The sequence below is a fragment of the Phaenicophaeus curvirostris genome, chromosome 2 (assembly GCF_032191515.1).
Source record: "Phaenicophaeus curvirostris isolate KB17595 chromosome 2, BPBGC_Pcur_1.0, whole genome shotgun sequence".
NCBI classification, from domain to species: Eukaryota; Metazoa; Chordata; class Aves; order Cuculiformes; family Cuculidae; genus Phaenicophaeus; species Phaenicophaeus curvirostris.
This window is the reverse complement of record NC_091393.1, coordinates 126,970,470-126,997,116: the sequence shown is the minus strand read 5'-3', so window position 1 is coordinate 126,997,116 and position 26,647 is coordinate 126,970,470. Positions and strand designations below refer to the sequence as shown.

Sequence of the window (26,647 nt, the reverse complement as noted above, 5' to 3'; positions counted from 1 at the left end):
GGCTCTTTTTATGTCAAAAGAAATAAAATGTCATTTACATTTATTAGAAATTGATCTCTACAAAGTCGTCTTGAGAGGCTGACTCTCCCCTTGCCCACCTCATCCAGGAGGTTTCTGTCCTTTCTGTTTTGAAGGAACATGACTTGTGCACTGAAATGCACGTAATAGTGTTACTTAGACAAAATTCCTGATGATCCCAACATGAAAGGTATTTCTGGGTTTTCTATGCTATTAGTGTAGATCTGTTGGCATTTGGGACCCAGTAAATTTCCTGCTGCTGCTTTTTGGCAGTTACTGATGTTTGAACCACAACCATCTCACACTAATAGTGAAACAATTTCCTTTCCCAGGACTGGATAGATGTGCTTTCCTAGGGATGAAGATTGTCTACTCTTTTCCTAATGTCCCTTGCAGGTGTTTCAGTGCACACCTGCCCCCGCCATCTCCGCAAGCTTTTTCAAGACAACACGGATCACTCTGCAGCCCCGTTCTTCAACACTAGTGACTTCATCGTGACCAAAGACTCAAATTCTTGCTATGAAAGTATCTGGACACTGACTTGGAAAACAAAGACTGGGGATTTGCCCATCATTATCAATGTACAGTAACTTTTGCTGGCACCCACTTTGAGCCCCATGCAGGGTCTTTGGCCGATTCATTTGTTTTCACACAGATATCCCTGGGGCTGCTAGCTGGGTGTCTTCCTGTTAGGAATAGCAGCTTGAGCAAATTCTGGATTAGATGATTTAAAAAGTAATTGTAGTGACAGGGGGAGAGGTTACAGTGTCTTCAGAGTGTGCCTCAAAATAAGGAGGCAAGAACACTATTTCTGCTGTTCTGCAGAATAAAGGGACTGCTGTACTGAAGTGACAGCCACTATAATCACATTAATATCTCAGTACAATAGCTGCAGCTCAGTACAGGTTTGTGGCATCATTGATGGGCCAAAAAGGTCCTTTTCTGAGAACTACTCTGTATGGGTTTGTATCTGGGTCCTATAAGTCTCAGAGGAAGTTTCAGTTCACGCTCTCCCACCCCAAGATTTATAGTTTAAGTTTCGCCTTAAGTAGAAGAGTCTTCTTTTTCCTGAATAAAGACTCAGACTGAGCTGCTTCCTTCCTCAAAATGAAAAGTTTTTTCTTAGTATATGCATATTCTAAAAGTGTACAATTACCTTCAGTGAAGCAATGAGTTCTTATGGTGAAGATATTGGCCTGGATGGTGCAAAAAGATTGAGCTGCACCTTCAGCTGTAGCACAGGCCCTTGTTCTGCACTAAGCTGTCTTTGAGAAGCGAGCTTCTCAAAGCTCTTGCCCTGCCTAATTCCAGATGATATTACTAAGCATTAGAAGTGTATTTGCAAAACTGGCTTCTGAAACTCTTTGCCTCAGTTTCTTTCCTGTGAGGTGAGAATGGGAACAGGGCAGTGTTGTGAAGTTTTGGGTAATGCAGATTTAGACCTGGAGATAAGTGTCATGGAAGAAGCTTGAGAAGAGATTTCAAGGAGTTTTTTGCTTTGTAATGACTGTGTATAAACTCTGGGGGAATGGTTTTGATTTCAAATCACAGGATGGAGGCGGATGAGAAATCTAAATTCTTTGTTCTTTGCCAGGTCTCTGCTGAAAACCTCACTGGTTTGAAGGCAACTGTTTCTAGCCGTGTGGTTTATGATGGGGGTGTGTTTATCGGGCCAATATTTGGGGACATGCTTGCTACCTTCAATAATAAAACACAGGTGAGTTAACGTGCTATTGCATTTCTTATTCTTTCATCTGTCATGGAGACCCAGAACTCACAGGTATTCCAGTGCTCTTGCCCCTGAACCCTTTCAGAAATCTATAGTTTGGTGGTTTGCTGTATATTAGTCAGATTCTGCACCTGGGTTGTGGAGCAGGACTTTTCTCCAAGAGCTATTGCAGGTGGGGAGAATGGTCATCATGAGAGGTGGAAGACAACTTATTTCTTTTGAGGCTGTGGCTAAGGACTGACAGTGTCTGGACTCCCACACTTGCTGCATCCTGCGGTGCTGTCTGCCAGAACTGGAAATGACACTGTTCAACTGCAGTGTTCTAGCTGTTATGCTGGGGGGAAAAATACTTGAGATGATGGCTGTGATACTAATTGGTGAATTAGGCAAGTCTCGCAGCCTCTCTGGATCTCGATTCTTCATGCGTGAAAAGGGGGCAAGGAGGGTATCCAGGCTGAATGAGTCCCCTGGGTGGGCAAATGTGTTGCAGACTCTTCTTTCAGATGTTGCTGAGCAGTGTGTGTTGCTTTCCCAGCAAAGGCAGCCAGGCACTGTAGTGACAACAGGATGATGCTGGCTGTGCTCGAAGCCCAGCTGTGCAGCACTTGGGGCTAGGTCATCCTGCTTTCTCGGTGGGCCTGTTCCCTAGGCATGAGGACTTACCCTGCTTCCAGTGCTCGACCACTTATGATATCTCTGCCTTCTGTGGTTCAGTCATACCCTCAGACAGACCACATGAAACAAGAACATCAATAGTAATCAAATTTCCTCTTCATTTTTGAAGCTTTATTCTAGCTTGCTGCTAGCAACAAGTATAGAAATATCCCTTTGATCATGGTGTCTCTATTCAAGCATGGTACTCTGCAACTATGTGCTCCTTGCATAGCCTGTCTGCTTTTGGTTTCTGCAGGCATTAGTTTACCATCCTGGCACACCCTTAATACCCAGGAGAGAGACAAAGTGGACCTTTCCTATGTCTCTCCTCTGCTTTGCCTGTGGACCCTTTCGAGATATCAAGATCTCGGAAGAGACATCTCTGTTTCTTGTGAGATACCAAGGTCACAGCCCAGCGTTATTGTTTTGGTGTGAGCAATGAGGGAAAAAGAAGGATGTGTACTAAAAAAGATGTATTTTTGGACTCATTCTAATTAGTCTTACAGGGTGTTTTAAGTGTAATAAACTTGTTCCCAAGATAAAGTAGGAAGAACTGTGGCATATAGCAAGCAGTATCTTTAAAGGATGATGAGAACAAGAGTTGGGAGGAGTTGTGGGTCCCAGCAAAGTGGGAGATAAGATCCTGCAGACAGAGAAAGGCTGGCAATACAGCTTCCAGAGCTGTGCTTGGCTTTGCCCAAGACTGAGCCCCAGCAAGCCTTGTGATTGCAGCTGTGGGGAGACTGCAGCAGGCTGAGCAGCTGACAGTGCTGTGTGTTAGCATGGTGCCCTCAGTAGGTGTGTGTGGCTGCCAGCATCACTCGGCAGGGCTGCTGGGTAGATGTGGCTCTAGAAAGCACCTCTGCTCCCTCCCTGGCTTTAGGGTAACCTTCTCCTTTGTCTCAGGTGGTGGTGGTGGTGAATGATGTCCTGGCAACCTGTCCTGGTTCCTGCTCTTTCCAGTTTAGCCAAGAGTTGACGCCCTTTGTCAGCGATGTGGCGTATTCATCAGGTAAGAGGACTTTATCCCTCAGCAAAAGGGTAAAAATGCTGTTCAGTGACAACAGTTTGCCCGGTGCTGACGATTTTGTGTGTGTATTCTTTTGGAAATTGCTGATTTTATGGAAACTGCTTTCTAATGGGGCACTTCTGATCAACTCCAGTCTAAAACCACATTGCACAGGCAGGTTTTTGCACAGACAAAGAGATGGTAGAGGCATAAAGACTCTGGGGAGACCAGGGCCTCTCTTAAGGGGGTCTACAGGAAGGCTGGGGAGGAGCTCTTTATTGGGGAATATAGGGATAGGAAGAGGAGGAATGGTTTTAAGATGAAAGAGGAGGGACTGAGAGGAGATCTTAGGCAGAACTATTTTGCTGTGAGGTGGGGAGGCCCTGGCCCCAGTTGCCCAGAGAAGCTGCGGCTGCCCCATCCCTGGAGGTGTTCGAGGCCAGGTTGGATGGAGTTTTCAGAAACTGGATCCAGTGGGAGGTGTCCCTGCCCCTGGCAGGGGTGGGACTGGATGGACTTTGAGGTCCCTTCCAACCCAAACCATTCCATGATTCTATGATAAAAGGGGGTAAACAGTGACGAGCTTAAAGTGGAAGGTGGTTCTTTGCTCGAGTTATTCTTAATAAATTTCAAGGAAGAGTAGTAGCTGAACAGGGGCAGGCAGGAACAGGCACTCTGAGGGTAATGAGAGATCACTGGTGGTGTTCTTTTTAGGATGTCCTGATGAAGATGCTAAAAACTTTTAACTGTTGGTTATTTAATCCTAGGCATTGCTACACCAAAACTCATGAGTCACCTTGTTGATTATCTTCCTTCAGATGATGAGTTCCAGGCCACAGTAGTTATCAGGGGAGGTGGCTTTACTGAGGAGAAGCTGGCCCTGCAGGTAGAGGTGAACAACACTACCTGTCATGTCATAACGGTGAATCAAACTGACGTAGTTTGCGAGATGGAGAAACTGCCAGTTGGAGTCTACCAGGTGATGCTACTGGTGAGACCTTTTGGATTTGCACTCAACAGCAGCACAGGAGAAGGCATTTTCCTGAGAGTTGATCCAGAGCTCACAGCTATTGAACCTCCTATAGCTTCAGAGATGGGTAGGTCCGAATGCCAGACTAGCTTTAAGATGACATCTGCTTTTTGCGTTTCAGTTCTTCTGTACTTTGACTACCAAGGTCTTCATCTGACAAAAAAGACAATATGGCTGGACACATTGTGTGCTCCAAAGCACTGGGGCAAGTTTCTTTCTTTTTCCTTGGTTCCTTCTGGAGGAAATCAGTTTCCTGACACGTTTTGTTTGAGAATTGTAAGTTCAAGTGCAGGTATATTGATCCCTACAACCCAGAAGGCTGTCAGTGTTTCCTGGCTCTTCCCATATGCATTTGACACAGCCTTCTGATATTTGGATTCATTTGATGTAATTGTGAAATTACTAAATTTGGTTTGTCTGTCTAGTTGAAGTGAATTTTTGTATTCTGAGACATGAAATGGAAAGTTCTTCTCTGTTTAGAAACAAAACTGGGAAACCTGGGAAAGTGTGAACTAATCCAAAACTCCTTCCATTTCCATTACCCCTCTCCTCTCCTTGTAACAGAAAAGGAAATAAAGGGTAATATATTTAGATCCCTGAAGACAACAGCTTGGAATAATTTCCACAGGACTCTGCGTCCAAAGGACCATTGTAACTCTCTGATCTGCCTTGTAGATGACACAGAGAGGACTTCAACTGGATGTTCCAGTAAGGTCCCTGACCAGCCATAGCTAAGCTAAATCAAAGGCTGCAAAAAGCCACCTTTTCTCTTCAGGGAGAGTGAAATGTGGAGAACGCTCTTAGCACACTTGGGTTGTGCAGTAAGGAGCAGTGGTATCAGCTTAGGACTTCTTTTCAGGCAGTTTCTAGAAAAAACACGACCCAAGTTGACTCTGACAGTAAAAGTCATTGAGACTTTGCCTGGAAGCCCCCTAGTTTAGTTATTGAGGTGTTCTGAGTTCTTGTTAACAAGCATCCCTGAGAGCAGGAATGATGCCATAGGTGCAGATTGAAGCTAGCTCAGCCATGTGGCTTGGAGAACGGATTGTGCCCTGCTTGGCCCCCTTGGAGCAGGCAGAGGAAGAGAATGATGATCTGTGAATCTCTATCTTGATGAGGGGTAACAGTTTTCAGCTGAAAGAGGGGAGATTTAGATTAGACATCAGGAAGGATTTTTTTTCCTGTGAGGGTGGGGAGGCCCTGGCCCAGGTTGCCCAGGGAAGCTGTGGCTGCCCCATCCCTGGAGGTGTTCAAGGCCAGGTTGGATGGGGCTTGGAGCCCCTGATCCAGTGGGAGGTGTCCCTGCCCATGGCAGGGGTGGGACTGGGTGGGCTTTGAGGTCCCTTCCAACCCAAACTATTCCATGACTCTACAATTCTATGAATGCAGGATACCTAAGCTGAAAAGCAAGAAATTATGGCCACCTCTTTCCTTTGTTTTGTTAGTCTGTGGCAAGAAATATATTTTTACTTTTTTCTTCTTTCCTTTTTTTCTTTTTCTGGTGGAAGGGTCATATGGTATCTAGGAATAAGACTCACTGCTTTAATTCATTAACAAAAATCACTAGAAGAAAAGTCAGCAATGGCAAATTTTAGTGCTTGGGCTTTGCTTCCCATTTCCTTTGCTGACAATCCAGTTCTCCCAATTAGAGTGATCTGTCACTCATTAAAAAGAAAGCAAGGGTAATGCTATCTTACATTACACATGCCTTGAACATTTATAATTGGAAAGAATTACAGCTTCCATCTGTGTTTTTAATTTCTTCCATTTAAAATACCTCTCTTCAATCTTATCGTGAAGTGCACATATGCAGTATTTCATTGCATATGGATATAAGTGGAGATAGCAAAACTTAAAAGCATCAGTCTTTACACAACACACATGGGTTTTGTACTGTAAATCTGAAGCTCCTTATCCAACAACTATTACATTAGACATGTGGCTTTAGATTTGAGTTCTTGCTGTTTCTGGCTCTGTGTACTTGCCATTACAGGGGAGGATGCTAAGGAAGCATCATGTGGTTTGCTGCATTAGGTCCCTCGTGTCAAAATATCACAGATCTCAGTGGAGCCATGCTGGGAGTTCCCACTGGCCTAACTATGAGTGTGGGATACCTTTCTAAAGACACTGCTGTGCTCCAGTGGATGGGGAAGCTCACTCTTAACATCTGATTTCTGCTCTGTGCTTGGATTTGCTGCTAGCCAGAGAACATCTAGCAGATTAGACTTTAGACTTCTCTGTTGCTCTGAAGAATGAGCAGGAAATGATACTTTGAGGAAAAGATACAAGGGACTCTACCATTGATATACGATGACTTCACCATAGAAATTGACTTGCATCACACATGAAAAGCATCATAAAAGCTCAGCTGGTTTGTAATAAAGCCATACTAAAACATACACATAAACACTGTTAATAAAGTTCTAGTCTGAGCAGTCTTTCTATCCAGCTGTAGCCCTAAGATTCCACAGGACTGATAGAGAGCAAAAAGTTTAGATTTCAAGTAGAAATTGTTCTTTTTTTAAAAAAAAGCCTCAAAAAGGCATCAAAGAACAAAGTCCAGGTTAGAATTGTCATTAATGCCCATCCCTGTTCTTTCTTGTTTGTCTTTGTCATGTCCCTGAATCCTCTTGAGAAAGCAGAAGGGGCAAAGCGACTATTTCCACTGGACTTGGGTGCGATCCTGTGGGTGACTGAAGTGGCGCAGCTCTGCTTGGCACGAGGGAGAGCTGAGGTTGCTCAGTGCTTTGGAGAATCAAGCCCTCTGTGACTTTCCTCACAATTCTGCCAAGTCTCAAGCCCTGCCAAGTCCCCTTTCTAACCTGAGCTTCCCAGACACATGCTACAGGCTTTTTTGACAGTGGGGTGCTTGGCAGCTATTTGAACTGTGAAAGCACCTGCTGTGCTAAGCTCATTTTCCATTCTCAGTGCTTCTTCCTTCCTTCCTTATTTTATTCTTCTGTTGGGGATCTTTCTAAGGTTAAGATCACAGGCAAGATCTTGCTGACTTAAATAAGCATGTCATTAAAAAATAAAGAGAGAAACAAACCCAATCCTCCCAGTATCGTGGGCAAGATTTCAAATAATGGGCCAGAAGGATCTCTGATGAAAGAGAGGAAGCCAGGCGCAGTGAAGTGGAAGCAGATCATCATCAGATCAACTGAGAGACAGTGCTGCCTTTTGTAGTCACCTATTGATACTTATTTGCATATAAAAAATATAATTCTCCATCTGAATGTAATGGAATAATTGATTTTGCAGGAGGACAGAGAGTGGTTCTGAGAGGGACCAATCTGGAAGGTGTAAACTTGGTGCTCTTTGGATCTCAGCCTTGCCTAGTTGTGGAGGATGACCGAAATTCAACAACAATAGAGTGTAAAGTTCCCTCTCGGGTAAGAAACAATATATTTTACAGAAACAGTCAGCAGCCTACAGGCCTTTGTTTTCCTGGCCTGAGGTGCGCCAAGGCAAGGAAGGGCAAAACATAGCACATTGGCAAAGTCCTGGCTGTGGGACAATTTAACATGGTCTCCACCTACAGTTTAGAGCAACATAATTAACGATAGATTGCTATTTCAGTGGATTTCATATATCACTTATCAAAAAATCCGGATTGCAGCATTGTTAGCTAAGCCTCACAGAAACAAAACTGTGGCTTTGAACTCCTGTAAAATTGCACAACTCCACTAGTAGATTAAACGTGCCTGGGACAATTGCTCTTGCTTGTGTTGCTGAACCCTTTTCAGCCTCAAATCTGCTTTCCATTCTGACCTTCTCTAGCTGTTATGTCATGCCAAACCGTGCCTAGGGACTAGCATCAGCACTCTGCCTGTCAAAACCACACCCAGGACAATGCTGATGGTTTCAGTGTAGGGTTGCCTCTCTGTGCCTGTAACTTACCACTGCTTTATTTAGCATAGATACAGTGAAAGAAAGTCTGCATAGTTGGTTGTTTTAAGGTTTATATTGGTCCACAGATGTCCCTTTAAAGACAGTGTAGCTCTTAAGTGTTTAAGGGGAGTCTAGTATATGTACAAGTATCCTCAGTGCCCCTTTGTCTGACTTGTTAAGATGCAGGAATACAGGGAATAACTTTATTGGTGCATTTTTATCCCTGACATTTTCTTCATTTCTGTTTCTAGGGGACAGAAGATGCTGCTGTCCCTGTGACGCTAATTTCTGGGTACCAGTCAACAACAGTGACCAACTTGTTCCAGTACGATTCTTCCTTAAACCCTGCTGTCGTATCGCTGAGCAGGAACAGAAGTGGCATAGCAGGTGAGAGGGCTGCAAGCAGGTACTGAGTATCGCCTGTAGAAGCATCATTAATGCTGATGGTGGGGCAGAGAGCATTGAGGTCTGTGGAATTCAGTGATCTGACAGTGCTTCTTTGTTTTTCCTCTTTTAACTTGTAACCCCCCTGTTTTCTGCTAGTGCCGGTCAGTCCCAGCTGGTTTATGCTGGTTTAGCATACATGAAATAATGAGTTGCTTCTCTAGGCCAGTAAGGATGATGTCCATGGGGTTTCAGGTGTGGTACAGTGCTCCTTTGGCATCACATTTGCCTAACTCTGCTCTAAAATTATCTCACCCATTCATTCTTGGTAATAGGTTTAGCCAAGACGAGAAATAAGCTCTTGTGTCCTTCTCCAGGATCCCAAAGGGAAGATCATGAAGTGCATCATGTGCATTTTTGGGTTGCTGAAAGCAGAAGAGAGGCAACACCTGTCTTCCTACTTCCCCTTTCCAAGCCAAACTGTTTCTTCCAGTTTGCTTTCATGATCCTTTACCGTAGAATATGAGCATGGAATTCCTGGACTCTGTGGGGGCAAAATCCCAAGCATTTAGTATTCCTGTCTTTTGGATGAGTTGCCCCTTAAGGTTCTGTTCTGGGACCAGTGTTTAATATATTCATCAATGACAGACAATGAGATCAAAGGTGCTCTCAGCAAGTTCCCTCTCTCTTTTTTGCAGCCTTTCCAGTGCACTCCTTAATAAACCTCCCTCCAGCTCAGCAGTTTGGGTGCACTTGGTGGCGGTCCAAGGAGTTGGGTGACTGCCAGTGACAGGGTGCGCTCTTGCTGCACACCCAGCATTTCTATTCCTTTCCCCAAATGCCCTTGTCATTTTCTATTGCTCCAGAATGCATAAATAAGAGAACGTCCTTTATCATCTGAATATTATTCAGATACTAAAGCATCATGGGGAGATTTTTCTCACCGCAGGCAGCCCAGGTGCACAAAATTCCTTAATGTTATAGCATCTTGTGAATGGTGGTGTGGCTGGGTTCAATCTTCTATTCATAACTTCTATGGCTTTGGCTTTTAATATAATTTTCCTCTTATATAATAAAAAGAATAAATAAATTACACCAATGCCTTCCAGGCATCTAGGATTAAGCTGACAATTGACCAAGAGTCCAAAGAGTTCATGTTATTAATATACCCAACTTCTCAAGCTTTCAAACTTTGACTTTGTGCATGCAGAATTGAAAAGTGGTGGCTTCAAGACTTGCTTGGAGGAGCTGGTAGTGGAGGGGAGCTTTGTTTCGACTCTTCTGCTTTGTGAAGGGGTGAGACTTGTCCAAAGCTGAGGCTGTGGTGCTGAGCACCTGCTGCACAGGTGATGCTAAAACCAAATGATCCTGGCCTCTGCTGGGGAGGCAAGATTGCTACTCAGTTCTGAATCTCTGGTGAGGATAAGCTAACCCATACAAGTTAATTTTCATTAAGACAAGGTGAGATTGTAGCACAGGTGAGCTGCTCTTGACCACTGCCCAGTGGGGTAACAGTGTCACATGCAGCGCTGATTTTAAAACAGAGTGAGCTCAGTGAAGAAGGGGAATGAGGAAAAATGAAGCTACTCTTCGATAGTGATCTTCACCAGCTGTCCTGGAGCAGCTCTTTGGGCAGATAAGTGTTTCAGGCTGACTGGCTCAAGAGGATGGTAGAGAAATATTAACAATTTTTGCTTGATGAATTTAGGAAAGGGGTTTATGTAACATAGAAGCCTATGGCTGCATGGACTTGGACTTGAAGACTCTCTCTTGTCGTTTTTATTCATAGAATGGTTTGGGTTGGAAGGGACCTTAAAGCCCATCCAGTTCCACCCCTGCCATAGTCAAGGACACCTCCCACTGGATCAAGGGGCTCCAAGCCCCATCCAACCTGGACTTGAACCCCTCCAGGGATGGGGCAGCCACTGCTGCTCTGGGCAACCTGGGCCAGGGCCTCCCCACCCTTGCAGTAAATTTTTTTTCTGATATCTAATCTAAATCTCCCCTCTTTCAGCTCATTCTTGTGTGCAATTGACCTTGCACCCTTCAGAGGACGTAGGAGGATGACACTTGCCTCCTAAACACATCTCTGTACTTGTTGCTTCTATGTCTTGCAAAGTCACTGAAGAGAAATAGACAATTCAGCAGTGGGATTCACCACAGATCTTTTGGATATCTTCCTTACAATAAGATAAATCATGTCACAGATCCTGTTTCTGTTCACTGGCTACAGTTAGTGCTCTCTGTGAAAAGGCATCTATTTAGAGTGATGCATACCACCCTAATTTCATAAACTTTCATGAAGAATTTAAGTTATGAAATTCCCTTCTCTACTTCCCTTGTCCTTTTCTGTTGCTGCAGTATGCACAAATAAAGGAAGGCATCCTCTGTCATCGAAATATAATTTGTTTGCAACAGAGCTTAAATATGATAGAGCACTGTGGTTTGTGAAAACAAGGTACTTTGCTGCATATGTGGGCATCTGACTTTAGTTACCCAAGGAAATTTTCATTTCAAGTTCAAGTTAGTTAACTCCATAGTGCTGACAAATGTGGTCGGTACCATTTGCCAGGGATTTAGGAAAAATCCTAGAAGTCCTCAGCTCCAGCTTATGTGAGCTTTAGAGAGACTGGATTTGGCTCTAATCAGCTGCTGATATTTATAGGAGAGGTAGTTCATGGATCCTGTCCTGAGTGTGTACCCACAGGTTGAGGGTGGCCAGGTAACCCTAATAGCTGATGACCTGAGCTGGGATGCCAAGGGATGAGTATGATACAGAATTACTGTGTTCTTCTAGTTTTTGTTTTGGGCTGATGGACGTGACTGGACCTGTTCTGCCATGAGGATATCCCATGCTCTTCCTTGGGAAATTGTGTGCTAAAATAACTGCTACTAGAAACACTGAAAGAGTTCCATCCTTTCTTCTCTCTGCAGGAGGTCAGGAGCTTCAGATTGGAATATCCCAGTTTGCTAGCTACAGAGGGTCAGATATCAAGGTGCAAATCGGGGGCTCTTGGGCACAGATCCAATCACACACCGACCATGGTGTTAATGTGACACTTCCAGCCTTGACTGAGGGATGGTACAATGTTTCTGTCTTCATCAATGGTGTTGCTGTCGCTGCAAATAGGTGTGTGAACACACATGCTTTCCTTAAAATACAGTTTTCTTTCTCTGTCCTATTTGGTATTTCAGGGTTAATCTGAAAAGAAAGGTAAGGGTTTTCACAAATTCTGTACCCAACGGTGAAATGTGCAGGGTGGTATAAAATTATGAATAATTATGAAGGCATTTATTGATCTGTGGCACTCAAGTCAGCAAACTGCTAATGCTCGTCAATTAACTCCCCTTGGATCGGGAGAAGGTAGGAGAGAAACATTTTAGAAAAAACAGTGGATTTGATGAAAAATGCATATTCAGGCAATCAAAGGTATTCACAGATTCAGGTCAAATGCAGATAAATCCTGCTGCAGGAAAACAGCAGAAGAAACGAAACACTTTTCATGAGAAAAACAAAAGCTAGTTTGAAAAATAAAAAAATTCCTTTGTTTAGAGAATTTTTGAATGATGCTCTTTCCATCTTATAAAGTAGCACTTCAGGTTCATGCCTCAATAAATGTGGTATAAATGAATTAAAATGTGAGGGGAAGCTGGCCTGAAAGTGGGGTGCAACAATGCATTTGCAACAATTTTGCTCCTCAGCCACGGCAGCTGCAAAGAATGATCCTGTAACAATGGTACTGGGGAGAAAGGAGCTGCTGTTGTTGCTCACAAAGGACTCTAAGCTGCTTGTTGCATTAATGAACTTCAGAAGGAGAAAGTCAGTGGGATGACGTGCACGGATTCATCCCGTCTCATACTGGAGTCTGCAGCAGCACCATTGTTTCGTCTGCAGGGTCAGAAAGTAGAGGGAGATGGGCCATTCCAGGAGGCAATTCTGATCTCTGGTGGGCCGGGTTGCAGGCTTTGTAAGGTCACCTTCTCTATCGTGCCTTTTCAGGGCAGGGGTTGTTTTTTGAGAGGACGTTGATGAGGTGGAAGAGAAGCAGAGCTGCACCCTTATCTGAGTGGGCTTCAGGAGGTTATCTCAGGGTTTATCGTTGTGGACTGAGCTTGGCCCCATAGGCTGTCAGTTGATAGGACAATCGTCATCATAGGTGTAGCTCAAATCACACAGAACCATTTGGGGTGCAGGGTGGTCTTGTCCCTGTGGCACTGAAGGAGGGGTTGTGCCAGGTGGGCGTCCGTCTTCAAACCTTGAAGACATGTCAAGAAAGTAAAGTGCTGTGGCAGGAGAGAAAAGCTAAGAACGCCTCAGCTCCCCTCAAGCCTTTGTTTCTTGTGTTTTGCAGGGTGCAGCCATTAATCCAGTACCTCTCTGAGATCTTCAGCATCGAGCCGTGCTGTGGCTCCTTCCTAGGTAAACAGCGTCGGTACATCTGCAGCCACTTACGGAGGTTAAAGGGATCAAGGGCGCAGTTTTCCTGCAGGAATGGAAAGGGCATCTCATTTCACATCAGTTTAAATGAGGGCACTTTAAATCTTCGACCCTTTATTATGCAGACATCAACAAGCAGACAGCAGTGGTCTGAAAATGTGGGATTGTAGTGAGCATCCCTCAATCTGGTGGGCTGGCTCAGGGGTCCCTGTGCTTTGAATTTGATTTCCCCAAGTGTTTGCTCATGTATCCTTGCATGTTCCCACCGGGAAAGCAAAGCACGCCCACACCTGGCTCCTCTGCGCTGTTTCAGTCATTACGCCTCCATCTTTTAAGACTTCCTGTATGAAATTTGGGTGGAAAACAGGGTACAATTGTGGTTTGAAGCAAACAATAATTTCATGTGGTCCCAAAGGGGATGTTCATTTTTGTTGAGTTGAAAAGTCAAAAAAATCCTTTTCAGATGTTAATTTTAATCAAAAGTGAAATATTTATTAATCCTATTCCATCATTTTAAACACTGGAAATAATTTAAATGTGTTTCAGAGCAAAACATCACTGAACTTAAAAGAAAGTTTTACTTTAAATCTTAAAAAGCAGATTTGGAGTGGTTCATTTATTTTGTCACTTCGCTGAGGATGGGAGAGAGTTGAATCCCTGTAGTGAATTTTAGATGAGTCCTTAGAAATGCTTTTATTGAAGACAAATTCTTGTGCTGCAACCTCAGGTCCCCCCACAGATTGCTCTCCCAGGCTCACAACGCAGGTTAAAAAAAAAAACCTCACAAAACCTCAGATTTGGTGATGTGTGATGACTTTAACAGTTTGTTAAAGTGAAGTGCTCAACCCTTAAGAGATGAGAGCGTGGATAAAGCTTGGAGAGCAAAGGCTCTCAGTTTTTAAGATTAAGATGTACTAAAAAAAAAAAAATTGTTGTGCCTTTCTTAACATATTTAGGGGTCAATTGAAATTTAAATAAGAACTTATGAACTCTTTGGCTATAGATTTACGAATGGCTTAAGCTGACTTAGAATCTCATCTCTGCAAAAAGCACCAGTCCTTCCCCTGCCTCTTCTCTAGCATTTTCTTGTCTCTGACGCTTATATGGCCATCAGAGTTGAGGATCTGAGCTCATTCAAAAGGATCCTCATTAAAAAACTTATTTTTCAGCCAGATCATGGGGAAAAGAGAGAGAGAAGCTTAATGTATTAAGAAGGTGAAGTGAGGCAGGGCACTGGGAGTGTTAGTACTGCAAAGTAAAGGGAGATAGAGAGGTTTCATCTGGCCTTAAGGGAGGCAGCTCTGGGCTTGGAAACGCGAGATTAGGCTGGGAACGCTGGTGGGTTTGCGTCTTTGTCTTTATTGCATCCTAAAATCCAGGCTGCTCCTGCAGCTGTGCTGCTCTTATTCTCAGCACCCTGGAAGGCTGTGCCAATACTGCTGCTCTGTAGTGGAAATCAAAAGATCGGGACTTGTGCTTCTTCCAGATAATTATCACCTGCTCTCAGTGGCAAGGATAGTAGCAGGGCATCTCAAGGCTGCTCCTATCAGTGTGGAGAGGAAGACTCTGATGTGATGCCATGTCGTAGAACAGTTGTGCTAGATCAGACCAAAGACAGCCTGTCTCCCTGAGCGACCCAAATATTGAAATGACTTAGGTTATGAGTGGAACAGTCTATGATGATACTTGTGTACAACAATCTTCAGCTTCCAACACTAGACACAAGGACGGCCTCAGCTGGAGGGCATAACTTTGTGTCTAACTCTTCCTGCATTGCTTTTCCATACTAATGACTCCCCCCAGTTCATGCTAAGAGCCTGTTTTTACCCTTTTTTCTGTTGTCTTTTGTGGCCTTAAGTAGATGCCTTGGGAATAAAAGCATCCAGGCAACCACAGGGAAAAGCAGACAGCCTGCCTTCCTCCACCCTCCACCTCACGTATAGTAAGATCTGTTCAGAAATGCTGGCAAGGAACAGCTCTTCTTGTATTCTTCCTGTTCTGTCCATCTTAAGTGGTGCAGACCGGGAGCATATCAGTAGGGGAGGACTTGAAGTTGGAAGTATTCCTCAATATATCAGCTTTTCTGGTCAGTGAACTCCTCAAGGGCAAGTGCCCATCGGAGCATGGCAAATCTGGCGCTCTGCTTGGGTGACCAGGCAGAACTGAAGACCCAAGTAAGGTCTGTGGTTCTGTCTTTTTGTTTGAAAGAATTTCATAGAAAATAGAGAAAAACCAGGTTGGAAGAGACCCACCGGATCATCGAGTCCAACCATTCCTATCAAACACTAAATCACGCCCCTTGGCACCTTGTCCACCCGTGCCTTAAACCCCTCCAGGGAAGGTGAATCAACCCCCTCCCTGGGCAGCCTCTGCCAGTGCCCAAGGACCCTTTCTGTGAAAACCTTTTTCCTAATGTCCAGTCTAAACCTCCCCTGGTGGAGCTTGAGGCCATTCCCTCTCGTCCTGTCCCCTGTCACTTGGGAGAAGAGCCCAGCTCCCTCCTCTCCACGATCTCCTTTCAGGTAGTTGTAGAGAGCAATGAGGTCTCCCCTCAGCCTCCTCTTCTCCAAGCTAAACACCCCCAGCTCTCTCAGCTGCTCCTCTTGTTCTCCAGCCCCTTCCCCAGCTTCGTTGCTCTTCTCTGGACTCACTCCAGAGCCTCAACATCCTTCTTGTGGTGAGGGGCCGAGAACTGACCCCAGGATTCGAGGAGCGGTCTCACCAGTGCTGACTACAGAGGGAGGATAACCTCCTTGGACCTGCTGGTCACGCCGTGTCTGATCCAAGCCAAGATGCCCTTGGCCTTCTTGGCCACCTGGACAACTGCTGGCTCATATTTCATTTGAAAGTATTCTGTGCACCAGGACCAAACCATCGCTACCATCTCCCCACCTGCTCAGACGGTTCCATTCCTTGAAGAATCTCCTTTTACTCTCGAGGGTTCTCTCACAACAGCTTTATCCAGTCCTCTGGTGGCTTTCTGCTGTCACTTGCTGCTGGGGTGGTTCCTGGCTATCAGATACCTTAGCGTCTTGTCTCTGTAGGATTATCCTGGTTACTAAGTGTCTTCTTCCAAAAAAGGACTCCACTTTTTCTTCCATTTGACCTGTGGCTGATGCTATCTCCCACACTCACCAGACTTATCAGGGTTTGTGATTTTGCACTGCAGTCTTTGATTACTTTCCTGCATATAACGTCTTCCTCCCTTGTTTTTCTTCACTCCTAGGTGGAACACTGCTGACAATCTCTGGGGTGGGCTTTGGCCAAAATCCTTCCCTGGTTTCTGTTTCGATGAACAGGCAGCCCTGTATGGTTACTCACTTGTCAGAAGAGACAGTTTGGTGCCTGACCCCACCAGCTGCTAACTTGTCTGTTGAAGATTCACAAGACCTCTCTGTCGGAGTAAATGTGGTCATCAGCAGTGGGTCTCTTCAGCATACTCTTTTTGCAAAACCAGCCATTACATTTAATTACCGAAGAGCTCTGACTCCCCTGGTTACTGTTGTTGAAGCAAAAGTCACAAATAGCAGCCTGCTCCTGAGCATCCAGGGGATAAACATCACTGGATCCATGGCTAAGTTTGGACACAGCAAATGTGAATTTGAGTTTCAACATGGCAATAAGTCTGCGATGTTTTATCAGTGTTCTGTGCCACTGAACAGCCTGGAACCTGGGACTTTCTCCATCCAGGTTATTCAGAGGCAGCTGGGATATGCACGTGTGACAGCGAGGCTGCGGGCCCTTACGATAACTCCAAGGATAACCTCCGTATTCCCATTGCAAGGATCAATCTGCGGTGGGATGTTACTCACTATATCTGGTACTGCTTTAATATCCCGAAGGAATTTGGTACAGGTCAGCATGGATGGTAATTACTCCTGTGAGATCCAGAACTCTGATAACAATGCTATTAGATGTACTCTCCTTCCAGGGTCTCATCCTTCGCATCACCAGTGGCTGGGTGAGACATCTGGAGCTCTTAATGTCACAGTGACTGTCAATGGGATCAGCAGTGTTTGCCTTGGAGACTGTACACTCCACCTCCATGAACGGTGGACGCCCCGTGTAGATCTGGTGACCTGGGACACCAATGGGACATTCACCTATGTGATGATCAAAGGACAGAGGTTGGCAGGGCCAGGTGACAGCCCTCTGGTGCACGTGAATAACCAGCCTGTCTGCAAAGTAACTTCTTGGAATGAGACCAGCATCGAGTGCCACGTGAACTGCCTTACCCCAGGGGAGTACAACATTTCCATACACAGCAGGAAAAGGGGTCGAGCTTGCTTCAGAAATGCATCCAGTGTTCTCACCATCCTGCCTCGGGTGTACTGGTTTTACCCACAAAACTTCAGTACTGGTGGTGGAGGCCTGCTGACCCTGGTAGGCTCGGCACTGAAAGGAAGGAGAATGACCTCTCTTCTCGTTGATTATCACCCATGCCTTGTTCTCAGTGTCACCTGTGTGGCTGTCCAGTGTGTGGTGCCTCCAGGTAACGGGACTAGGGCTTTGAGTCTAAAAGTAGATGGCATCTCCCATTACCTTGGAAGAATAAGTTACAATGAGGAATTTACCCCATCTTTCCTTTCGCTTGTTGTAACTGGTCAACTTTTAACAATCACTGTATCACGGGTCACAGAGATGGACAGTGTCTACGTATTTGTTGGAGACTTTATTTGTGGTGATATCACCATCACTCGCTCTGCGTTACAGTGCTCAGCTCCTCTTCTCCCTGTTGGCAAGTACCGAGTATTGGGCCTGCATGTCCCCAGGGGCTGGGCTTCCTCCAACCTGACATTCACCTCTCAGCTGATGGTGACAGCCGTGTATCGCAACTGGGGTAAGTCATGGAGACTTACTGCAGCTCCTCCACGGAGTGCAGTGCTGGGGAATGCAGTGATTGGGGTGGGTTTTTTTCTCTTTTTTTGGCATGAAAGCAAAAATTATGAATTTAAAAAAAATACCCTTTGTGACAGCTGTTTGTTAGACTCTGCTTTAAGTCCCATTTTCTGTACTTTTCCAAGGTGCCCTGAATGGAGGAGCAGTTTACCTGAGTGGGTGGGGATTTTCCCCAGGGAAGACTTTGGTCACCGTCTGTGGCGCCTCCTGTGAAATACTGGGCAACATGATGACGACTGACCTGAGCTGCCTTGCCCCACGCTTACACGGTCAGCCAAGACACAAACCCTGAAACTGCGTTAAAAATATCCCCTGAAACCCTTACATTGACCTAAAAGGGGGGATTCCAGTGTGTCTTATTCCAGGGGAACAGATTGCAGCAGCAGCCCTAGAGAAAGGAGAAGAGCTAATACAGTTTTGAGCTCAGTCCAAAAAAAATTGCTATCCTGAGGAGTTTTTGCATCAGCAGCTATGGCCTTTTAACTAGATCCAGCATGTGCCTGTAGTCAGGTGATGGGAAGGGTGACCTACTGAGGTACTGTGGCCAGTTCATACCTTTGTGAAGCTGGAGATGAGGATCATAGAATCAAAGAATGGTTTGCGTTGGAAGGGACCTTAAAGATCATCCAGTTCCAATCCCCCTGTCATGATCATCCCACAGCATTTTCCAGGAAAAGATCTATTTTTTCCATCTCCCACTGGCAGCACGGAGTTAGGCTCCTAAGAACTGCAAAATAGCAGGATTTAAATCTCACCCCGAGATGCGCGTCATTCCCAGATGTTAAGTGCAGAGCACCTACTGAGGTGCTGTGGCAACGCAGCACTTGGTGCTCTAACACTTCAGCCCTTTCATAGCCCTGAGGCTAGGAGAACATCCTGATGTCTAAAGAAGCATTTGCTGTTCTGTGGCCGTCCAAAGATCCCCTCATCCAGGTGACCAAAGGTCTAAGGCCTCTTCTGCTTTGTGGACCTGGAAGAAGGGTGGCAGTAAGAGTGTATGACAGGGTAAATAGCCAGGGTTTTGCTCAAAGTTGTTAGGGAATCTCCTTCCCCCTCCTCTGCCAAACAGTCAGAAGTTGGCTAGATTAGTTACTGGGAAACCAATCGAATGTGAAATTGAATGTTCCTTTGAGCAAGAGTTGGGATGAGAGGTATCCAGGGCTCCCCTCCAGCGCCAGTTCTGAAATTCTGAATTTGTTCTTGTCATTTTCAATGCTCCCTTTCCTCACCCGTGAGGAAAATACCAAGAGAAATGGAGGAGAGGTGCTTTAAAACCCAGCTCCAAGCACTCAAAAGGAGGTTGTAAGGCCTCAGTTTTCTTCTTTGTTTTAAACAAGGTGTGGGCACAGTCCACAAAGCTACTTCTTATTATTTTTTAAACAAGCAAAAAGACACCGTGCTGGAGAGCTGACAAAAAAAATCAGAGCATGCAAACCAGGGAAGTCTGATTATTGCAGGAAGAATAGCAGAATAAAACATAATCAAATTGATCCAAATGATGAAAACATTAATAACTGAGCAATGGGCAGCAGAGGAAGCCTGGGGTGAAGTGTCTCCGGGCAGGACCTCAGTCCTTATCACTGGCACTAGGTGTCTGCACGTGCCTGTGGGTGCTGCCCGTGTGTGGGATGCTCTGCCTCGCTGGCCAGAGGGGGGCACAGGCTCTGCTGTTTTGAGGCCAGGTACCAGACAGCCCCTCTCCCCACTTCTCTGGGTTTTGCGGTGTGCAGCCTCGCAGATCTCACCACTCATTGCAAAAATGTTTCTCTGTTAATGAAGTATTTACAAGAAGATGATAGTTTTTTTGCGTGTAAGAAATTTTCTCCATAGGCTACTTAAATCTGTGAGCATCTCCCAGGGTGTTTGTACTCCCTGAGACAGGCATATTTAGCCCATGCATGTCGTTGTGAGGCATTGGTGAATGTGTACAACACAAGATGCTTTCTGTATGGCTACACCTTAATGTGTAGGGCATGTCACCCCCCACCACCCATGGAATTGCTGAGTGCAGTTAGTTCATCTCACCGCGTGGTTTATGTGCTGCTGTTTGCCCAGGGAAGCCTGCCACTTGGCACTTGCACAGCCAGTAATCAGACCTTTCTTTCTTTCACAATCTCATCCTCGTGGGTGAGGTGGCAAAGTGACCGCAGGGGTGGGGGACCGTGAGCCGTGAAGGAGATGGGAGGGATAGGTCTGCGGTGCCCGAGGGCGGCTTCAGTGCAGAGGCTGGTGCAGCCAGGTTGGATGCTTGTCTGGCATTTCCCAGCGTTGCCCATAGGCTGGGTGATGAGAAGCGAGGAGTTCAAGTTGCGTTTCTTCTGTTACAGCACGCTGTGAAGCAGAAACGCCTCCTCCCCTCTGGCACCGCAGGATGTCAGGTGGCAGCTTGCTGCCCTGGGGTTTCAGTGCTGGGTCATGTTGTGTCTGGCTCGCTTAAGATTAGAGATGTTCACGTGGGAATCCCCAGCCAGTCCTAGCTCGTGATTAAACCCATAGGGCAAGGCTCTGCAGGTAGGAAATGTGACTTCTTTCTGATTTACAGGCGGTTTTCTAAGACACGAGGAACCGTTGGTCTCAGCAGGATCGCTCTGTAAGGCTGCCCCACGGGGTCTTCCTTGGGAATGGGTGTCTGGTGGGGTTGCAGAAAAGGTTGTGTTTGGTTGTTCATAAGAGTTGGGCAGGCTAAGTACTGAAGCTGTGCTTCATCCAGAGCACAATGAATAGGAATGCAAGCACAGAAGCTGTTGTTTGCAAGCTGCAAAAAAAAAATAAATCAGAACAGAGCTTCAGAAAATTAATAGAATTAAATAAAATTAACAAAATCATGCTTCCTTCAAGGAGGAACAAAAGGGAAAAAAAAAAAAGCAAACCAACCCCTAAGTCTTTAAAGGCCTGGTTGAGGGAGCTGGCTTGATCCCAAGAGCTCTCCCCTTCTCTTGTTCCTGCCTTGTTACTCGTGTTCACGGCGCTGCAGATGAGCACAAATACAGCTGTGGATTCCATTCAGCTCGGGTTAAATTTACAGAACATATAATTAATGTCTGTGGGATTGAATTGTGCTCTTATGAAAGATGGGAATACTGGTAGGAAGCTTGAGGCAGGTGAGAAAATAGCTGAATATTCCTGTTAGGTAATGTTAGGGCAGATACTATACATAAATTTTACAGTAAACCAGTAGTCGAGACTGTTTGACATTGGGGTGAGGGTAAAGAAGTCACTGTTAGAAGGAGTTGAGCAGACAGGAAAATCCATCGGGGAAAAAGCTGAGTCTGGTGTTCCTGCCTGCATAGAATAACAGGTCTGGCTTTAGGGATTTGATGTCAGAGCACTTGGGATCTTTGTTAACGATTCCTGGACCCACCGTTAGCCAGATTGTACTGGTGAAAGCAGATGTTTAGAGAAGAGGATGTAGGTCTAAGGTTAGAAATAAACTGAGGCTGGTTTGAAAAGAAGAGAGAAAAGGTTTGGTGGGGCTCTTTCTGTTGGGTGAGAGAAGAGAGAGGAGCGAGGTTTGGTTGCAGCAGTGCAGATGTGCCAAGGAGATCCAGTGAACTGGGACCAAGCGGGGAAATGGGGTGGTTTGTATGAGTAAGTGCAGAAGATGTGAAGAGGATACGTTGTGCCAATTGAAACCTAAGGAGAAGCAAGGGCCTCCAATGTTTATTGTGGAGATCAAACTGAAGGATCCAAACGGTTCCTTCTGTCCTGCAAATTCGGAAATGAAATTAAGAAAGAGGGGAAAAAACACATATTGATTACACAGCAGGAATGTTCTGACAGTGAGATCGATCAGGCAGTGGAATAGATGCTTGTGAAGTTAGCTCTTGGGACTTCTGAAACTCAGCTGTGTGAAATTAACGTCTCCTAGGGAGCAATTCTTCATAGGCAGAGGTTGGACTTGATGACCTTACCAGGTCTCTTTTTTCCCCTCTCTCTCCTTTTCTTTATTTCTTTTTGCCCTTTGTCTCCCCTACCAAGCATGTGTTAATGCCATGATCTGCAGGTCTTTTTTTGAGTGGTCGATAGCTGAGGATGTGTGATTTGGCATCGGGACCGCTCGGGCAGTTCTTCAATCAGTCTGCAGCTGCCCTTGGAACTCCTGTAGGTTTTAGCCTCACCACACGTCCGGTGGTTGTTCTTAAACAGTGACCCAGAACAAAGCGCTTGTGCTGAGCATCCCAGGATCCTGACTTAAGCCAGACTCCCTCAAAGACAGGGTTGGGGGCAGTCGGTCCCTAACCCGTTAGCAGCATGCAGAGATTTGGCTGCCATTGTGTCTGAGCTTGGAGGAGAAGCTGTAATGGGATGAATGCATCAATCTCAGGGATGGGATTGTCTTACATGCGATTAACAAGTTTTGTCTTCGTAGGGAACATAAAGCATCAAGGAGCTTTATTCTGGGGTTTGAACGCTAATCAAGCAGGGAGAAGTGTTATATCCCAGAATGGACAGATTGTGCTTTTAGGACTCACTAAGTTTGTTGCAATCTTTACTTGACTTTCTTTTTTTTTTCTTTTTTAACTATTGTGGAGGGAGATAATGGCACCAATACCACCAAGGGACACTTGCTTTTAGTAATCAGAGGAAGGGGATGCAAAGCCAAGACTTGCTCCTAACTAAGACAAGTACTAAATCCTCTGGGAGCAGGGGAATAGGAAGACCTCAGAGATCCCCAGGAAAAGGATGGGAAATGGACATCTTGAAAAGCAGTATTGCCATCAGCTGAAGGGGAGCTGTAGAGTGTGGAGACAAAGTCCCTCCCTCCTTCCACTTGAGAGAGTGGGGTATATAAATTAAGCAAGAATTTCTTGGATTTTGCTTCCACTAATCTCTTTGTAACCATGTTCTTGAGCATAGGTTTTATAAATTATTCCCTTTATTTGCCTGGTTTGATTTAAAAATCATTTCAGCAGTTGACAGGATGCAAGGCCCCATGTTCCTACAGACATGATAAATTGAGATGAGGGCACGTGAGCACATTGGAAATGACTAATTTTCACATAATGCTTTGGGGAATCCAAAGGGTGACAGGCTGTTTTTCTGCTGGTCTCTAAGGACTGGGCAGGAAATGTCTTGGGATCATAGAATCATAGAACTGTTAAGGTTGGAAAAACCCTCTAAGATCATCAAGTCTAACCATCAGCCCAATGCTACCAGGTCTACTAAACCATGTCCTGAAGCTCCACCTCTACACAGTTTTTGAATCCCTCTAGGGATGGAGACTCTACCACTGCCCTGGGCAACCTTTTCCAGTGCTTCACAACACTTCTAGTAAAGAATTTTTTCCTACTAGCCAATCTAAACCTCCCCTGGTGCAACTTGACTCCCCTTGTCCTATCACCTGTTATCTTCTATCTAGTGTCCAATCACTGTGTTATATTTTCTGGGAGCCTACATTAGCCAGGCAAGTTCTTTGACAGCAGCAAGGTGTTGAGGAAAATATTGAGATCCTGAGATTCTTAGGGTCTTTTCTAATATTCATCCTAAAATAGGGTTCAGTTGTTTTTTCCATCAAGGAAAAGTCTGCTATGTTCTTTTCGAGACCACTGAAGGAAACCAAAGCTCAGCAACCTGTTGTTTGGGGTTTTTTTTCTTGAACTATGGGATGTGAATTTTATCTTTCTTTGACCACTCACATTCAGAAGGTGATCTTGCACTAGCATAGGCTTCCCATATAAGCGGTTGTTGCTCCATTAGAAAAGAGGAACATATTTTTCTGTCTGCAGGGAATCTGTGGGTTTCTGGAGGAAGGAAATTATTGTTACTGCTGCTTAGTTATCCTTTATCTTTGTTAGTTTTGAGAAGTTCTCAGCCGCTCTTTGGCTGAAAAGTCCTCTGTGCCATATCTTTTGGAGAAATTCCTGGAATGAGTTGGTTCTGCTGCAGGTTGTTGCGAAGGCATATTCTTGGTAGTGTTTAGTCCTCTTGAATGGTATTCATTTGCCAAAACACAAGTATCTAATGCCACTTAAAATGCCTTTAGAATGGCAGCATGGCCTCCAGGAAGAAATGAGGCTTCTGTGGGAACTATAGGACACCTCAGGTGGCTCCAGACCTAATTTCTGGACAATAAAAGCAAATTGCAGGCATGGTGCCACCATTCCTTTAGGTCTCTCTATTCCTTGTCTCTCTCTTCTTTATGGCTAGGTCTTTAAGGCAGGGGTTGTGTGTGGCTGTGTTTGAATGGATGCTTAATGAAAGCATTGTCACTGGCTTTGGGAAGGAAGGAGATTTAGCATATTGCAAAATGTGTGATGATGCGGGTAACTTTATTGCAATATGCTAAATCCAAAGAAGAAAAACACAGAAAAAATGTGCACTCTTTCTCTGAAGTTCAGAGCAGACGAAATGCTAGGTTTTAATATTTCAAACCATACCTTAAACATTAAACAGTTATAAACTTTTCAAAAATGCTCCCTATGAAATAGTAATTTTTAGCAAAAAGTGCTAAATCTTTTAACATAGGAAATATAGCATTTCCATATTTCTAACATTTGAAAACCTATTTTCAGAATTGCTTAAGATTGCAGACATTCCTTGACAATGTCGCTTTCCCAGCAAATGAGATACCTTTTGAACAAACTGGAATTTAAAAAAGCAAACAAAACCAACGCTTTTCTAGATAAATTCCCACTCATTGCACTTCTGGTACTTGGGCGATGTGTTTGGATCCTGCAGCACAGAGTGTAAGACTCCAGACCTTTTTCAGGAGTTCACTAAAACTGTTTGGTTAGTTCAGGATGAATGAAGATTCTCCAGAAGTTTTTACACGTTCAAGGTTTTAAGAGAAGGAGTTTTGACGTCTGCCATGGTTTAATGCTTGAAGGATTCCTTTTTTTTAAATTATTAAGCCCAAACACTTCAACTGTCAGTGACAGTTCATTGCTTTTTATTATATAGCATTTTGATCAATTTTGGAATAAGAAAACCTAATTTCTGTTCTCATCACTTATTCCTTAAACACACCTCAAAGCAAAGCAGCTGATCCCATTACAATTCTTGATACATTCATGGAGTCAAACTGGGACCAAGTCTCTGGTTGCTCTCCTCTACAAAGCAGGGTGGGAGATCCCAGCTCATGCAAGTTCCCCAGAAGCCCTCCAACCTGTGGCAATGTTTTCAGAAAACCTGTTTCTTTATTTCCAAGCTGTGATGGACAATATCTCCCCAGCAAAAGGTTTGTCCCTTACACCTGATCTGTAAACCTTGGTCTCATTTCCCCAGAAGAAATGTCCATCTCCTCCCTGACAGAGCAATTTGATCCTGAAGACCATCCTGGTGCCCGGCACTCAAAGAGGGGTATGCGCTTGTTCACATAAAGTAAAAGGGGCTGAAGGAGCTGTGTGGAGACCTGTTTATCACCAAAAGGAAGCTGGGGCGTGAACAACAGGGATCCACAGTAACAACTGTCAGTAGTTACAATCTGCCTGATGTTGGTGGTATGTAGGCTGCTTTGGGTTATTTTTATGTCTCTCCTATCTTTGCAGCATCTCTGGCCATTCTCTGTGGCCTGACGCATCCTGCTGTTGACTGCCGAGAAGACAGAGCCACCTTCATTGAATGTGATGTCCAAGTCACCGTAGGTTCCTATCACCAGAGAGGGTCTGCGTCGTACCTCTATGTCTGTGAGGACAGCCCACCCCAGTGGCACTGGAGGGACACCAGCCCACCTCAAAGGCGCTTTGCTGGACTCTTTGCCAGGTTAGTACCGCGTCTTTCCAACACCTGAGTGGGCCCATCCATGAGCAAGACTCCCCAGAAGATATTCCACCTTTTGCTGAATTGGTGCCTGCCAAATGGTAAACTGAAGGAGCAAATTTCTAATTCTTAGGTCAATGACAACAGAGCAGTTTAGCCTTGAGACCACTAGAGAGCTCTGCTGGGTTATGAAACTCGTTCCTTGCATCTATCAAAGCATCTTTAGTCCCTGCTTCTTCCCCTCCCATCTTTTAAAGTGTTTGAGAGACATCAGAAAATCCATCTCGTAAACAGCCTGCTTTGTTCCTTCTTAGGTTTTAATATTTATCTTCTGATCCAAAGCAACATCTGGTGGATGCTAGTGGCAAAAAGGATTAGGCATTATGAAAAGCAGAAGTTTTTGTTGTTTTTTTTTTCTCTCCTTCTTTCCCCCCCTTCCTTTCTCCAAGCAGTTTCATGAGTTTAAAATCACATAGAAAATTCACCAGGCTGTGCAATATTTACTCAGCAAGGCTGCTCAGGTGCTTACTCAAGGCTCAGACTTTGCACATCCAAGGCTAAATTGCCCAGGAACATAAATTGCTACCGTTGCCTTTAATGGAGCTGTGAGGATTTATACCTGCAGAGCATTCACTCCTAGGAGTAAGAGGGAGGTCTGAAGTAAGGAATAAACAGATGACCAAAACTTTCTGAAAGACATTAAATAAATAGAGAATTAGAATATCGTGGTGATGCATTGCCTATGATTTGCTGTATGTGATGAACCCATTCCTGGCTGGTGCACGTTCACAAAATTATAGAACCATAGAATTGTTTGGTTGGAAAAGACCTTTGAGATTGTTGAGTGCAACCTGTCCACTGCTAAACCAGATCCCTGGGCACCTCATCTGCCCGGCT

At 44.9% G+C, this 26,647-nt stretch overlaps 1 protein-coding gene across 1 annotated transcript in view; it reads left to right on the top strand.

Annotated features, from left to right (window-relative positions):
* PKHD1 (PKHD1 ciliary IPT domain containing fibrocystin/polyductin) overlaps nt 1–26,647 on the top strand; it is a 244,371-nt gene that overhangs the window by 27,619 nt on the left and 190,105 nt on the right. Inside the window, exons 23-33 of the mRNA XM_069850843.1 lie at nt 415–599; nt 1,613–1,735; nt 3,308–3,413; nt 4,229–4,507; nt 7,702–7,832; nt 8,583–8,718; nt 11,650–11,845; nt 13,068–13,135; nt 16,380–17,993; nt 18,178–18,321; nt 25,540–25,753. Coding sequence (XP_069706944.1) covers nt 415–599; nt 1,613–1,735; nt 3,308–3,413; nt 4,229–4,507; nt 7,702–7,832; nt 8,583–8,718; nt 11,650–11,845; nt 13,068–13,135; nt 16,380–17,993; nt 18,178–18,321; nt 25,540–25,753 — 3,196 coding nt within the window. The remainder of the gene's footprint in view (nt 1–414; nt 600–1,612; nt 1,736–3,307; nt 3,414–4,228; nt 4,508–7,701; nt 7,833–8,582; nt 8,719–11,649; nt 11,846–13,067; nt 13,136–16,379; nt 17,994–18,177; nt 18,322–25,539; nt 25,754–26,647) is intronic.